Source organism: Phaseolus vulgaris, chromosome 11 (assembly GCF_000499845.2).
Source record: "Phaseolus vulgaris cultivar G19833 chromosome 11, P. vulgaris v2.0, whole genome shotgun sequence".
In the NCBI taxonomy this organism is placed as follows: Eukaryota; Viridiplantae; Streptophyta; class Magnoliopsida; order Fabales; family Fabaceae; genus Phaseolus; species Phaseolus vulgaris.
In genome coordinates, this window is record NC_023749.2 from 10,687,388 (window position 1) to 10,702,268 (window position 14,881).

At 31.8% G+C, this 14,881-nt stretch overlaps 2 protein-coding genes across 5 annotated transcripts; both read left to right on the plus strand.

Moving 5' to 3' along the window:
• The first annotated feature begins 1,499 nt into the window (after positions 1-1,499).
• Positions 1,500-5,842, plus strand: LOC137823698 (uncharacterized). The gene is made up of 4 exons (XM_068628927.1): positions 1,500-1,697; positions 2,656-2,757; positions 3,031-3,191; positions 5,532-5,842. The coding sequence occupies exons 1-4, from the start codon at positions 1,595-1,597 to the stop codon at positions 5,637-5,639; spliced, it is 474 nt and encodes a 157-aa protein (XP_068485028.1). The 5' UTR covers positions 1,500-1,594; the 3' UTR covers positions 5,640-5,842.
• Positions 5,843-8,855: 3,013 nt separating this feature from the next.
• LOC137823559 (uncharacterized) lies at positions 8,856-14,621 on the plus strand. 4 transcript variants are annotated; one of them, XM_068628756.1, is made up of 5 exons: positions 8,888-9,128; positions 9,482-9,754; positions 10,560-10,780; positions 12,854-13,255; positions 14,204-14,621. In XM_068628756.1, the coding sequence occupies exons 2-4, from the start codon at positions 9,514-9,516 to the stop codon at positions 13,208-13,210; spliced, it is 819 nt and encodes a 272-aa protein (XP_068484857.1). In that variant the 5' UTR covers positions 8,888-9,128; positions 9,482-9,513; the 3' UTR covers positions 13,211-13,255; positions 14,204-14,621. The 4 variants fall into 4 exon arrangements, with proteins under 4 accessions (XP_068484864.1, XP_068484857.1, XP_068484849.1 ...); XM_068628771.1 differs by having other exon boundaries at positions 8,919-9,128; positions 9,526-9,754; XM_068628763.1 differs by lacking the exon at positions 14,204-14,621 and having other exon boundaries at positions 8,856-9,128; positions 9,526-9,754; positions 12,854-13,463.
• The last annotated feature ends 260 nt before the right edge of the window (positions 14,622-14,881 follow it).

A 14,881-nucleotide genomic window follows, 5' to 3' on the forward strand; every position in this document is an offset into this window, starting at 1 on the left:
TTTTTAGAATTCTGCATTTAGGATAGACACTTCAATATTACCTGTGTCCACTACTAATTAATACTAATCGACTTTGGTTTTTTTATAAATATGTCCTATATTTTTTACTTAAAATTAACATAATTACATCATCAATAATAATAAAAATAAATATTAATTTATGTTTATAAATTCAACTTTTATGTTGTTGTAGGATTTTATTTTTTATTTTCTTCATTAAAAAAAATTAAACTAAACATTTTTAATTTATTACCTTTTTATTTTTATTTTGTAAAAACTCATTTCTTTATTCATTAATAACTATTTTAAACATTAAAATTATTTTTTTTAATGCATTCAATTTTTTTAATTTATATATATTTTTTACTTTTGAAATGGTGTTATATAGGGAAATAAAAACAAAAGAGTGCTAGATATGGAAATAAAAACAAGAGAGTGTTAGATGGAGAAATAAAAATGTAAATAGTGCTATATAAGGAATTGAGTATACTTCCTACGCAGGTGAATTAGATCAAGTAGAATTGTTATAACATAGACTCACCTATTTCTTTTATAATTTTATCTTTACTTTTAAACTATTTTTAAATAAAAACAATTATGCTAAATGTTATTTTTATTTTGGTAATTGGAAAAAAAATAGTCACACGCGTTCATGTGCTTTCGCAGTTATATATACTAGCGGAAACACAGGTGCAATCGCGCGCTTGTGTATTCATATTTTTCTCTTTTACTCAACTTTCACGATGATAAAAATTTAACATACATACAAAAATAATTTTGGATGAATCGAAAATGAAAAACAAAAAATAACATGTAAAAAAATATGAATTGATTAAACAACCTCTTTTTTCTTCTTCTCCGGTTTGAGTCTCTCTTTTTCTTCAAGTTTTTTTCTTCTTCCATTGGTAGTTTTGGGATCAAAGAGTGTTATAATGTTCACGTTAAAGTTATGACTGACTTGATGGTAAATACAAAAGAATAATGGTTTTACCAAAAAATATAGTTGTTTGAAATAGAGTGAAGAGAGTAATTGAAAATGAAAGTTATTTTATTTGATATGTGAGATTTGATGTAGAAACAGAGGGTATAGTGAGAACAAATAAAATAAAATTTTAAAATTAAAAAACTGCTTATTTAATAAAAAAGAATATCAGTTTAAAACATAAAAGTAAGTAATTTTTCAACCTCTCAACTCTCTGAAAATTACTGAAAATTAGTTATGTGACAACAAATTAAATTTAAGGTAACAATCTCTCCACCCTCATGTCTATAAAATAAATTTTTAAAATTAAAAAATTATTTTATTACCTTCTAAAATTATAAAAGGTTTAAATAACTAAAATAAATTAATAAAACAAAATATTAAACAGTAATAAAATAGAAAAGCAATAATAATAAAATAGGAAAACAGTAAAAAATTCCTTATAAATAACGTTAATTTTGTTTTATTTTATTAGTTGGTTCACATTGTGGGAGCCACTAATATTGTTTAATACCTAAGCAACACCTTGTGTTTATCAGTACCTCTCCCTTCCTAGTTCTCACTCTCTCTTTCATCCATCCTTTCTTCCTTCTTACCCTTTTGCACCGAGCAATGGAGTTTCACTCTCTTCCCAAACTCTCCCTTCTCTTTTCCTTATCCATTCTCTTCCTTTCATCCTTTCAAGCACAAGCTACAACTAAAATCACTTACTGCGGTACTTCATCACTCTCTCTTTCTGTGTTGACCTTTTTATTGTTATCATTTTCGTTTGATCCGATGAGTTCAAGATAAGATTAGAAACTTAGATTTACTTCTCTGTGTTTTGATGTTTCACTACTTCTGTTTGTTGATATTAACTTTTGCATAATGGGTTTTTCCTACTCCTCCCACCCTCCAATTGTATGAAAAAATAACCTTTTTTTCGGGGTTCTGATTTTGTTTCTGTTTGAAATTGAAATCTGTTAACGAAGAAAAACTCTCGGAACATGCCAATAGGTTGAAATTTATTGAAAACAATAAAATCATGAAAGTGGCTGGCTCCTTCAGACTATCTCCTATGTGAGTGTTTAAGAAGGTTGATCAACGATAATGACTGTTACTTAAATTTTTTTAGCATCGAAGCATATGAGCTGGCGTTGACTACACTAGCACAATTGATTGTACAAGCAATGCTGCTTAAAATATTTTGGAGAAAAAAAATATTGAGGAGAACAATTATTGATCAACAAAACAGAAGGTACAATGAAAACTACAAAAGTTGAATAATGAAACTCAAGCAATAGAACATAGATCCCTAAGAATATCATAAAAAAGAACCAATTGTAGGATCCACAAAACAAGTAACGTCACTATTGACATCAATTTCATTGAAATAGTGTTTAAATCTATATTTCAAGATCCACAAAATTAATCTAAATAGTTCATTTAAACAACTATGTATTGTGGATGCTAGTAGGTGAGACCTATGAAAAGTTGTATTTTTTAATCAATTTCAGTATGTAGTGAGAGGTGCTTTGGTGTGAGCAAGTATTGCTAATATTTCTCTTTCTATAAATTTTGTGACTATGATGTCATGTAATGCTGGCAGCTTAACTGTGTTTATGATTTATTTAGATTGTTTAGATCAGGGTTATCTTCTGTGCACTTATTTTTCCGCTAAAAAATCCTTGCAGATAAGAAGACAAACTATCCTGTGAAGGTGTCCGGAGTTGATATTTCACCAGACCCTGTGAAGAGTGGCCATCCAGCTACCTTTAAGATCTATGCTACTTCAGGTAATCCCCCCATCCTCTCTTCTTATTTATCTAGTTTTGTTGTTTTAATCAAATTTTATTTTATCTGCATGGTAGTACATTATATACATTTCAATGTTGTTTTTAAATTTTTAAGTATGTGTAAGCAAAATAATTTGTCTAGACGCGTGTTATTTGCAAATGAGTCAGAAGCTATCATTTATATTTTTGGTTCACTTTATTTGTTCCTCATCTTAGAGTGGCACTTGTCTATTTTAACAAATTATACCGAGGTTTCTGTCTATCTTCATGCAGGTAAAGCTATTCTTGGTGGAGAGGTAGTGATTGGAGTTTCATACGTTGGGGTGCCTGTCCATACTGAAAACATTGATCTCTGTAAAGAAGTAAATTGCCCTGTTGCTAATGGCAATTTTGTGATTTCACACACCCAAACATTGCCTGTAATTACTCCACCGGTTAGTTTCATTTCATCACTATCTTACAAATTCCATCACGTTGTAAAAATATAATCTTATCAGGAAATATATCTTTTGATTTGGTGCTAATTTTCTTATTGTTGAGCATTTACAAATTTGCACTTGGTGTGTGTATTGCCCATCTTCTCTTTTAGGCTTGTAACTTGAAAATTATTGCAATTTAATGTTTGCTATAATCAAGAGTAATTAAATTAATCCCATTAGATTTACTTCCAGGAGATCCTCACTTGTAGTTCTTTTACACATTTTTTTTTTGCTCAGCGTTCTTTTACACACATGATTTTCTTTTTCTTTTGAAAAGTGGGTTTATTGTAGAAGATTCAAGCTAACCTTGTTTTCACACAACCCATTTTCCTTTATCTAAATGTACTTTTAAAAGTTCTCTTGCTCTCTCTCTACGACTTCATGAATCACCGAAATGTGAAGTCACAAGTCATTTTGCTACCCGTGAGAATGCTAATAAGTGATCATTGAAATGCTATTTTTATGATGGTCATAGAGATTGAGTTACCGAACCAATCTAAAAGATTGGATTTGAATCAATAGTCATTCTGCCTGTCTAGATCAGCAGTCTCTGTTGGCTAAAAATGTTTAAAGCACAATCCGTGAAAACAAATGTCTGTCAAAGACTCTACAATACATGTATAAGATGGTCAATGCTCTATATGGTAGTTAATAATAGGCAGTGGCAAGTGTAGCAGAGATGAGAGGTTAGACACGAGAAAAGATAAAATTAGGAACAAATATATTTGGGAGAAAGTTGAATTATCTCCTATTGAGAAGATTATGTTTGGACATATGAGAAGAACAATATAAGCTTTAGCAAGAAATGTTGATCAAGTGGAAGATAATTCAATCAAAAGTGATAAAGGAATGCTGAATGAAGCCTCAGAAAAAACTGTTAGAAAATACTTTTACTGAAAGTTTGGCCTTTTTCTTTTTGATATTAAGTCATTGGATATTCATATTTCCATCCAAAGTTCCTTCTAAGGTTCTTAATCTCTTTTTAGTTTATGAAATATTCTGAAGCTAGTCTAGAAGCGTGATTCTTTTCAAGAGGCATTTAAATTTAGTAGGCAAGAACAATACATGCTTCATGCGTTGAATTTATTTATTTTATGAGAGTCTGTAGAGTCAGATTTGACTCAATTGTTGGTCTTATTCACGGTTGTTGGTTGGTTTTATTCACGGGCAAACCTTTCTAATCTTATAGGCATATAGGGCCTTCTTAAGGAGAAAGGTGAATAGAATATATTGAAGGTACAAGGATGGATGGACACATTTATGCATTGGTGGATTGATGTAATAGAATGTAAGAAGGGAGGGAGTTTCCTGCTAAAGGTTGCTAGAAGGAAGTGGGAGATGAAAATGGTAATGATAGAGCGGGTGCTGGGATGTGTAACTTTTCCTAAATGCCAACTGTTGTGGTTTCTTTCAACATAACAATACCTATCTCGTGTCAGGGACTTGGGATGAAATGTGCATTCCACATGGTGTGTCACAATATCTAAATCTTAGAAGAATGTGATGAAATTTGGATTCAGGGAGAACAACTCCGAGAATGTCTATATCCAGAAGCTGGGAACAAGAATTAAGAATGGTATCCGTTGCCAATGGAAAGAAAGAGAAGTATTGTTATTTTTGTCTGATTACTTTTTCATTGAGCCCCCTAGGCCAAAAACCAAATAGTATTAGGCAGTTACTGCAATATCCGGAAAAGAGATTCTAACAAACCACTCCACCATCTAGTGCTACATCAGCAACCCAAAAACAACAAATAACCCATGAAATAGAAAATAAAGCTGATGACAAAAACAGAAAAATAACAAGTAATTATTAAGGTCAAACCAGAGGTAAAAGGAAAATGTTACATCTTTGTAATTGCTGTAACAAAAAAACAAGCTGAATGTGAATTATGAGTACCCATCTCCCACAAAAGACAAATCTTGTTTCATTTGATGCTTGATCTGAGCGCTCAGGGTATAGAGATTGATAAGGTGGTTGTTTTAGATCCTATGATAAAGACATTTCATAGTATATAAGTGAGTGCAAACCTCATCTTATGAGTCGATTTTGTAAGGTTGAGTTGACTTAAGTCAACTTTTTTTAATAGTGGTAATCAACACCTATTGTCACATATTGCAATGAAATTTTGGTTGGGTCCTAAGGCACAGAATCACGTGTTAAAGTTTTCTTGAACTGTCTTCTTGGTTTAATCATCCTTGTCTTGGACAGCAAAATTCTGTTGAGGTAAAACTTTTGTTTTGGTTAAAGCTTACATTACTGAGCTCATTTCCCTGACTGTGTTCGTTTTTGCAGGGACCTTACTCTCTGAAGATGACACTGAAGAATGATCGGGACGAGTTGTTAACTTGCATTAAGTTTAATTTTAAGATCGTTCTTGGATCTTTGGTGTCTGATATGTGAAGTGTCCTTTGTATGATTGATCTGGTGAACTTCTTTGCTTCATTGTCAAGTGTTTTTATTGTAATGTGTACTGTATATCACCTTCCACGAGTCAGAATCATGTAAGGCTAAGATTATCTGATGTCAAATTCATGTCAATGACATTGAACTTGTGATGCTATGTAAGGTTCATGACTGAAAGTTATATTTCTTTTAACTCAGAAGTTTCATTTGCATAATGCAGTCCATACAAATTTGATAGGGATTAGGAAAATATTTGACGGTTAAAAGCTAATGGGAATGGGAAGAGAGAATAGATATGTAACGACTTGAATATTTTTTCAATACATACTCTTACGTATAAGGCTTTAAGATACTTTCTAATACTATTTTAGTCTTTTAGTTTAGATTTAATTCAATTTTATGAAATTGCCTAATGAGATATTGTCTCTCACATTGTGTTTTGCTATCCTTGAAAGGCATAGGCTTATCGGTTGAATGGAAATGATAAAGTTTGAGAAAAACATATGGGGCAATTTCCTTCATCCAATGATTTTGAAACTGCACTCGATCAATTTCAAAAAATGTTAAAATTGCCCTTTATATTGGAATTGAAAAATACATTTTAAAAAAGAAAATTTGAAATAAAATAAAATTCTGAAAAATAAAATCCAGAAATATATTTCAAAAAACATAAATTCAGAAATACAAATCTGGAAAAGTGTCTAGAAATCTAAATCTGAAAATATATTCCAGAAATCCAAATTCATAATACATTTTATCATACATCTTCTCTCATATTTAAAACCCTAAACCCTATTTAAAAACTAAAAATGATAATTTTATCATTTCACACCATATATTAAAAGAAAAATAGGTGCAGGAAACAATTGCTGCATGTTTGAAAAAAATGGGTGCAGAAAACAATTGCCAGCATATGGACTCATGCAGAGTATATTCCATGCTAAAAAGGTCCCATTATAATTTTCTCCTTTAAGTACTGGAACATAAAAAACAATCTTAGAGGAGAAAATTACACAAAATGAGATAGTATAAATCACTTTAGTTTAATCTTAATTTTTTAAGTTAATGTTGGACATGAATTTCCAAATACACGTGAGTAAACCATGGTTATAGAAATGTAGTTAATGGTGGAAGTAAAATGAAAATAAAATATTAATCTATATAGACATTTAAATTATTAGTCATGTCCTAATGGGTTTTAAAAGTATTAAAGATGTAACTCCATCATTGTATTTTGAAAAAAGGCCTCCACCAAATTAATCAAAGATAAGCTTGTAGTTAATTGAATATGTTTGGAATTTTTAATTCCTCTTTCAAGTGTACAAAATAAAAGTAATTCATAATAGTTTTAAATTAAACATGAATCATGGATCAGTGATATAATGTGAAACCAAACATGTACTAAAAAAAATACATTATAGATTCTTTCAGTAATTTATTAACCTAAATATATATTTACTAGTAAATTTGATTTCTTAATATTACAAATAATAATTGTAACATTTCTTTTTATAAAACTATATATCTTAATTTTTAAATCTTGTCTTCTAATTTTTATATTAAATGAAATTAGTAATTTTCAATTAGTTCTTATAGAAAATATTTAAATTATTTAAATCAATACTAAATTATTCAATAAATAGTTGTATAAAAATACTAAGTTTTCTTTCAGCCATCTATAATACAGAAAAATAAAGGGAATAACTTGAATTAGTGAAATAATATATTCACTTTTTTGTGTTTATTTATTTTTTACTTCATCTAGTATTGGAATAGTATATTCTCTTAGAAATCTCATTTTGTCTTCTTTATTGCCTTAAATTTTGAAAATTTACTACTATTTTTTTTAATTGTCTCTTTTTATATAGATCACTGTTCAATTATATTTTTATTTTATATGTTTATTATTAAAAAATTTCTCTCCCTTAATTATATAAAGTCTTGGTTTAATGACTTTTTTAATTTAAAATCTTCTTTGAATATGAGATCTTATTTAGAAAATATGGGTTATCATACTTAAATAATTACACAAAATGAGATAGTATAAATCACAGTTAGCATACATCATTGTTATAAAAAGTACTATAAAAATGTCAAATTTATATTTTAAAAAATAAAACACGCGAGTTATATAAACAAGTTATCATTAACATAATATTTTATTGATTAAACTAATTTCACAAAATAAAAATTCAAAACGTATATATCTTTACCTTTTAATTTATATCATGGATTAAATAAATTTTTATTCCTTATAAATTTATGAATTTTATATATATTTCTCAATAAAAAAAATCTGTCAGTTTGTCTTTAAGTTAAATTTTGATTTTGATCTTTACTAGTTATTTAAACTAGGTTAAATAATAGTTTTTTTGTTAGATAAGACATAAACTGTTGAGAAAGATTAATATGTATTTTTTTTCTTTTGTTTTTCAATAATTTTTTCCCATCTGATCTATAATTTTGTTTTGGTTTTAATTCCTATAATTTATTAATATGTTTTAAGTGATGAACAATGAGAAAGTTAGCCACTAAATAAAATCAACACAAGTATTTTATTTTTTAAATAACTTTTTAAAGACAGAAAACTAATCAGTGTAAAGCAAACAATTGTAAATTCTCTGTTTCTTTTTTAGAATTTGAGTCTGCTATCTCTTCTCATCTTCAATATTCAGCTGTAGAATCTATGAAGATTAACATGAATAAGATTTTTTCTGGAATTTTTTATTCTTTATAGGTTTTACTTTCAAATACAAATAGTAAAAGAAAAAAAGAGAGATTAAAATCCTAATTGAAGACATTTGCGTCAAGTTGATTAATTTTTTTCCAAACAAAATAAATTTAAAAAGATGGATATTAGTTCTACTCACATTAACAAGAATATATATTCTAAATGACACGGTCATATTGATTATTTTTTTCTTTTAAACAAAATAATTAAAAAAATTAAGGTTTTTACTTAATTGTTTACACATATGCTAATAAAATACATAAACGTAGAAATAAACAAATTACAAAGACAAAAGTGAGAAAAAAATTGAAGACTAAAAGAAAAATATATAGATTTATGGGAAACAAAAAATGCAGACAACTTATTACTCAATGTCACTGAATAATAAGAATAAAAAAATGACTTTTTTTAATACTGAAATTGAAGAAAAAAAAAAACCATTGAGAACGTATTAAAATTTAGCAAATTCACGGAGATGAAAAAGTTATTTAATTCTTATATTTTTTCTATTGTTGATAAAATCCTTTTTGTGTATTTTTCCCTGTGTATTTTGCAAAGTGTGTGAGCAATGCTGGTAGAACTACGGGTTCTTCCTCCATCTTGAATTAGGGTTTTCAGATTTTCATTTTTTAGGTTCATTTCACCATCCTCATCACCTGCAATGTCTTTTCCTTTCGATCGCTAATTGTTGAACACATAATCCCAATTCCTCTTTCTCGTTTCGCTAGCTCGATATTCCAGTGTTTATTGATTCGGTACGTTATAGAGCTCTTTTGACATTTTTTTTTTCTTTTCCCATTAATTTGCACGTTCTTTACACTTGCAATAGTCTGTTATATTTGATTTACTTCACTTTTTAGTTTGATTTCTTTAACCCTAGGATTCTATAACTATAACTAACGTTTATTATACAGACTCATATGTCTTGACGGGTTCTATTGGGGATTCAGTTGCCAAATTTTGTAATTATTTTGAAACATCTGTTCAGTTTGTTTGTGGAATGGTTCATGTGAGAGCAAAGAATCGGTACATGCATGATGCTATATGATTGTAGTGTGGGTTATGTGGTTTAGTGATTGGTTTGGGTTTTGTGGCTTTGATGTCTCAGAGGTTGTGTTCACATAGGAGTTGTTTGTGACAATGCGACGGCAGGGGCACTATGGGGATCCATCGGCCAACACTAGTGTTGGTGGCCAGATGCATCATATGGTGGCCGGTCCAAGGGGGGAGGCCAAGTCTGGTAATTTTGAAGGACGTCTTGAGGCCTTTACTCCAGAGAGAGAGAATCCGTATGCAAATTCCAAGTCGGAGGGTCAGTGGAGATGGGAAATGGACGAATCGAAGCTGTCCAATTCAATGGCATCTCGAATGTTTAGTGAAGGCAAGTATTTTCACTGCCCCTTCACACTTGTTTATCCTTCTGTTAACCTAGCTATGTGCTGCATCTGCTTTACGGAAACAATCATTTTTTTTTCTAGTATGTCTCGTGAGGGATCCAGATTTCTAGAAGTTGTAGCTAAATATTGTTTTTACAAATTTTCACGATTAGTTAGTATAATGTAAATTTTGTTTTCTTGCCAATTTTTTCATTAAATTGACAAAAATGTCTACACTTGAACGGTTGGTTTTTCACTAAATAAAAAGTAGGATCTATGATGTAGACTTAAAGGAGCATAGTGTGTAAGTATGATATATCTGCTGCTTCCCTGTAGACTGTAATTGTTAACCTTTCTTCTGTGTTTCAGTATGGAGACTTTTGTTTCTAAATTAGAAGTTAGGTATTAGCACAATACTTTTGACTGTTCTTCAGAAAACAGATTAACAATTCATGTGGCTCAATTGGCAGCATAATCCTATTAAATGTTATACTTTCCAATTTGTTGTTAACTGCATATTGTTATTCTTGTTTGTTCCTGGCATCCTTTCTGCAAAATTTGCTTTTTTTTTCAATGAACACACTTAAAAGTAGTTCTTGATGTATAGGAGATGAATTTATTTTACTTTTGATGTGTGCTTTTATGGAGTTATAATTTCAGTGAACATGGCACATTTTCAGAACCTATTTTACTTTTGAATTTTTAAAACATTAGCTTCTGCTTCTAGAATGCGTGGTTACACAGGTTTATATTATGGAAAGAGTTTTCAAACTCCTAAACATAGGGGAGCTGTTTCATGTTCTAGTGTAGGTCAAGGGGTTGATGCTTCAAAGTCCTATTTTCAAGGGCAGAGCCGGAACAACAACGATTCCAGATCTCAGGCTCATGAAGAAGATATGGATGTTGGATATGAAGGAAATCATTTATCACAAACTTTTGAAGGTCTTGAGCAGAATTTTCGTGATGACATTATGAAACTTACTAAAGAACAGAATGATGCTGAAGATGCAGAATATGCCAGGCACAGAGAGGTTTGTGGTAAACATAAAAATAAACAATATTAATTTGTTACTGTGTTCTTGAAATACCCTAAATCCTCTACTCTTTTTGTGTCTTTTTTTTTGTCTTTTTCTTTATTTTTCTTAATAGACAAACTCATAATCATGCAGTACCCTTGATGGACTGGGTCCAGTTTTGCAGACATCACTAGGTCTAGCATACCTCTTGGGCATCATCGCACTGAAAACTGGACTAAAATGAGCCACCTAGAGTCTAGACTGTTTCATGAATATTTAGAGTTTATAAACTAGTGATCATATAATAATAAAATCAATTAGATTTTTTTTGAAGCAAATGTTCCAGACTTCCAGGGTGCAAAACTTATTACTAATATTAATTTTTGAAAACATGCACTGTTCTCATTTGATGACCTGTTTTAGTTATGGCTTTGATGCGTGTTTGTCTGGTTTAGGTTTGGACAATCTTGTTTTGTTAGAGGGCATTGTTATACACGGTTTATGCTGCTTTAAAAGGTCAATAAAGTCTATAAAATTTAAGACAGTCTCCCTTTTTATTATAGCTAAAACGTGATGGTCCAAATTGAAAGGTGATGAGAAGAAGAAATGCATGTATGCTCTATCCTGTAGTCTTGTCTTGTCTCCCCTGCAAGTGTAAACTGGGACCTGCTTCTCTTTGTAAGAATGGTTCCACTTTGGTATAAAACTCTGGGATTTGTTAAACAGTTTGCCTTTTTTGAAGATGCTAAAGGTACTGTTGAAGCTGTAAAACTTTTTATAGCTGTTACAGAAAGTTAGTAACACATCAAGGTATCAGATACAGATCCTCTTGTAGAATTACGGTTTGCAGGGATCGAACTACATCCTGGGAATCAATGTTGTTAAACTTGTAACTCGGAAGCGGATCAGAAAGGGTATGAAAACTTGTTACCCGAGGATCGTAACTTGATTTGGAAGAGTTACTATTCTAGTTACTACTGTACATAACATAATTAAAAATAGATTCATAATTCATGAAATGATCCTAATACATAATATAATTAAATATAGATTCATAATTTATAAAATGGTCTAAATACATAATACAATGAAGAGTAGTGTGCGGCAGTGGCACGAGCAGTGGAGCAGTGGCAGGGCAGTGGTGCGTGCAAATGGAGGGGCGAGTGGCGGCGAAATGCGTGCGCGAGCAGTGGTGCAGCGGCGCGAATGGAGGCACGAGTGGCAGTGGAGTCGTGAGCTGCATAGGTTCTGAAATTAGGGTTAAGGGGTTTTCAAATTAGGGTTTCTGGGTTTATTTGGGTTGGGTTTCAGTTTTTCTTTGGGCCGAGTCATGGATCGTGGAGGCCCATAGATCGTCTGATCCAACCCATGAATCGTCGGATCGTTCCGATCCGGACAGATTCCGATCCACCCCATGATCCGACTCGTTTCGTTTTCTTCTCATAAGATCGGTGATCTAGATCGCGATCTTGACAACACTGCTGGGAATGCAAGCTTATCACAGGTTGCTAAGTGCATTTCTGGAATTAAATTCTGGAAGATTTTTTTTTTGTAATGGATAGTCTTGTCGTAACTTGTATACCTTGGATTTTTCCATGACATTTGATCAACTTGAAGTAATTATGCAAATGCACAACTGCAGTTATATACTGCTCTTTCTGCATCTTAGTTGATAATCTTGGAAGTGATAATGCAAAGCTTCGAATACAGCTGTTGTGTGTACTTTGTGCATCTTTTAAACTAACCCAGTGTCTTGTTAGATCTTTGTTATGTAACCCATTTTTAGAACACTTCCTGAATATTAAATTGATGTACAAAATCACCTTTGCAAGATAATTTTTTTTTATTCTTGAGTTGGGTTCTTCTATCAGCTAACTGTGAGCACTGGGTCAGTTCTGTCACCTGCATCTTTCCTTGTATATTAAATAATCTACACCCTATGTTTTGAAGCTGGATATTTGCAGCACATTGGGTGTTGCAAGGATAATCTTATTCATGTTAAATTCTGTATATTTTCTTACATATATTCTCTAAAACTATGTTTCAAATCCACTGAGCTTTAACTAAGTTCTACATATTTCTTTTCAGAAAATAAATGCAATCAATGCTCAGTACGAAGAAAAACTGGCTGCACTTCGAGCTCAGCATAGCAACCGCAGAGCTGAATTTCTTCAAAGGGAAGCACATGCTAGGCAACAGCAGTACCAGCAAATCATAAGGGATCCTTACCCCAGCAGTGGCATGGCACCTCGAGACCCTCATGGTTTCAATAATGCGAATGCTCCAGTAGGGGGAGAAGTGCAGCGAGGCTATTCTGCAGATCACTTCGATCCTTACAGAGAGAGAGCTCGATTTCTTGGGGGTGGTAGAGATCAAGGATTTGAACCTAGGGGTCCATACCCTGGTGGTCGTGTTTATGACACTGGTTCACGCTACTACAGTTGAGTTTTGATCCGGAGGTTTATCTCTCATTTTGGGTTTCTACTGCAGGTGAAATTATATTGACATGATCTAATGCTTTGTGGTCTTATTTGTTACCCTGTTTATGGAAGTTAACTGTTATTTATATAGATCAACATTGGAGGTGCACACTTCTACATTGGTGTTGTGCATTTAGATGTAGAGCCACTAGGATATTTGTTGTTTGTGCTTATGAAAGTTAATAACATAAAACTATGTAATACAGTCTTTCATTTAATTCAACTGCATACGGAGAGATAACATTACTCCGATAACTTGTTGCAAGCATCAATGCCAACCACAGAAGAAGCATAGCAAAGCACCAAACCTTATGCTTCTGCTGCTGGTCTTCGATGTTTGTGATTCAAAGAGTAGAAAACGTTAAGTTTTACAACCGAACAGATAATAAAGGAATAAACCATTTTAATCCCTAAAAGTGTATCATGTTGACACATTGACTTTTGAGACTAAGGAGATTTTAAATAAGTCTGAAATTTCTAGTTGTTTCATTTAAGTTTCTACGCTTTAACTATTTCTTGTCATGTTGGTCACTTATAATTCAAGTCAACATTTTATTTTTATTTTTTTAAAGTAATATGGTTGATAAATTATACTTTAGATGATATTTTTTTAAAGAATTTTTTCAGTTTTAGGACTATTGTGACAGGTGTATATATATATATATATAGACACACACACACACACACACTTTTAGGACTAAAGTGATTTACTAAAAAAACAAGCTCTAAAACCCAAACCGTGCACAAAAGAATACAAAGTGGCCTCTAAGTGTTCAATGACTCATGATAGGACAATGGTATGTAGCAGTATATCTAATGTCATCAATTTAAGAAATTTATTGAGTATTACTTCTAGTACAATTTAAGTGACTCTCGGAATGATACGTCATATGTTATGTTACATTATAAATAAGTTAAACTTATCCCCGAAGTCTTTTTCTTCCAATTTCTTCCCCAGTCCCATGTAACCGTGCACACCTTAGCCCTGCATGATCAGACCGTGGGAGAAGAATGGTATGTCTGAAGCGTTAGGCTGGAAGCGATCGGAGCTCAGGCTAGGAGCATACGGCAGAAGACGATGCCTCCAACCACTCGGTGGGCCTGGATTGCGAACTTCTACAAGCCCATCAGATCGTGGTTCTTAAGGAGCTTCTTTGAGATTCCAAGAAGACTGTTGTTGCACTTTGCATCTGTTGGCACTGGTTGGTTGTGGAAGGAGACCATTTTTTAACCATTTTCGTTGATTTGTTGGTTCTAATATTCAAGTTTACTGTTTATGATTTGTTAAATTTTTTGGTCTGGGTACTGATTTGTTTTCCTTCTCCCTTCTTCGGTGTTCTTCTCTTCTCCTATATCAGTAAAATATTTTTTGTTAATATGCAACTGTATTCTGTAGAAAATACATAGTTTATTCTGAAAAAAACTTCTATGCCATGCATGCTTGTGTCAATGGGAAGAAAAATAAAATTAGATACTGTATCAGAATAAGACAACCATGAAGACATTTGCACTATTAAAGATTCTCTTAAAAATTATTGCATGTTTAGATTATACTTGTACCGGTAAGGGTCGTATCACTGATGTCATATCTCGGTCCCTATTATTGGGCCGACCAAGGTAAAGAGGTCCACGTTCA

Bases quoted from the DNA above. Each gene is read 5' to 3' on its own strand.
- LOC137823698 (XM_068628927.1), top strand. From the start codon at position 1,595: ATGGAGTTTCACTCTCTTCCCAAACTCTCCCTTCTCTTTTCCTTATCC. The intron at 2,758-3,030 runs GTAATCCCCCCA...ATCTTCATGCAG, and splicing joins TAAGATCTATGCTACTTCAG to GTAAAGCTATTCTTGGTGGA. The intron at 3,192-5,531 runs GTTAGTTTCATT...TCGTTTTTGCAG, and splicing joins TGCCTGTAATTACTCCACCG to GGACCTTACTCTCTGAAGAT.
- LOC137823559 (XM_068628756.1), top strand. From the start codon at position 9,514: ATGCGACGGCAGGGGCACTATGGGGATCCATCGGCCAACACTAGTGTT. The intron at 9,755-10,559 runs GCAAGTATTTTC...GTTCTAGTGTAG, and splicing joins ATCTCGAATGTTTAGTGAAG to GTCAAGGGGTTGATGCTTCA. The intron at 10,781-12,853 runs GTTTGTGGTAAA...ATTTCTTTTCAG, and splicing joins AATATGCCAGGCACAGAGAG to AAAATAAATGCAATCAATGC.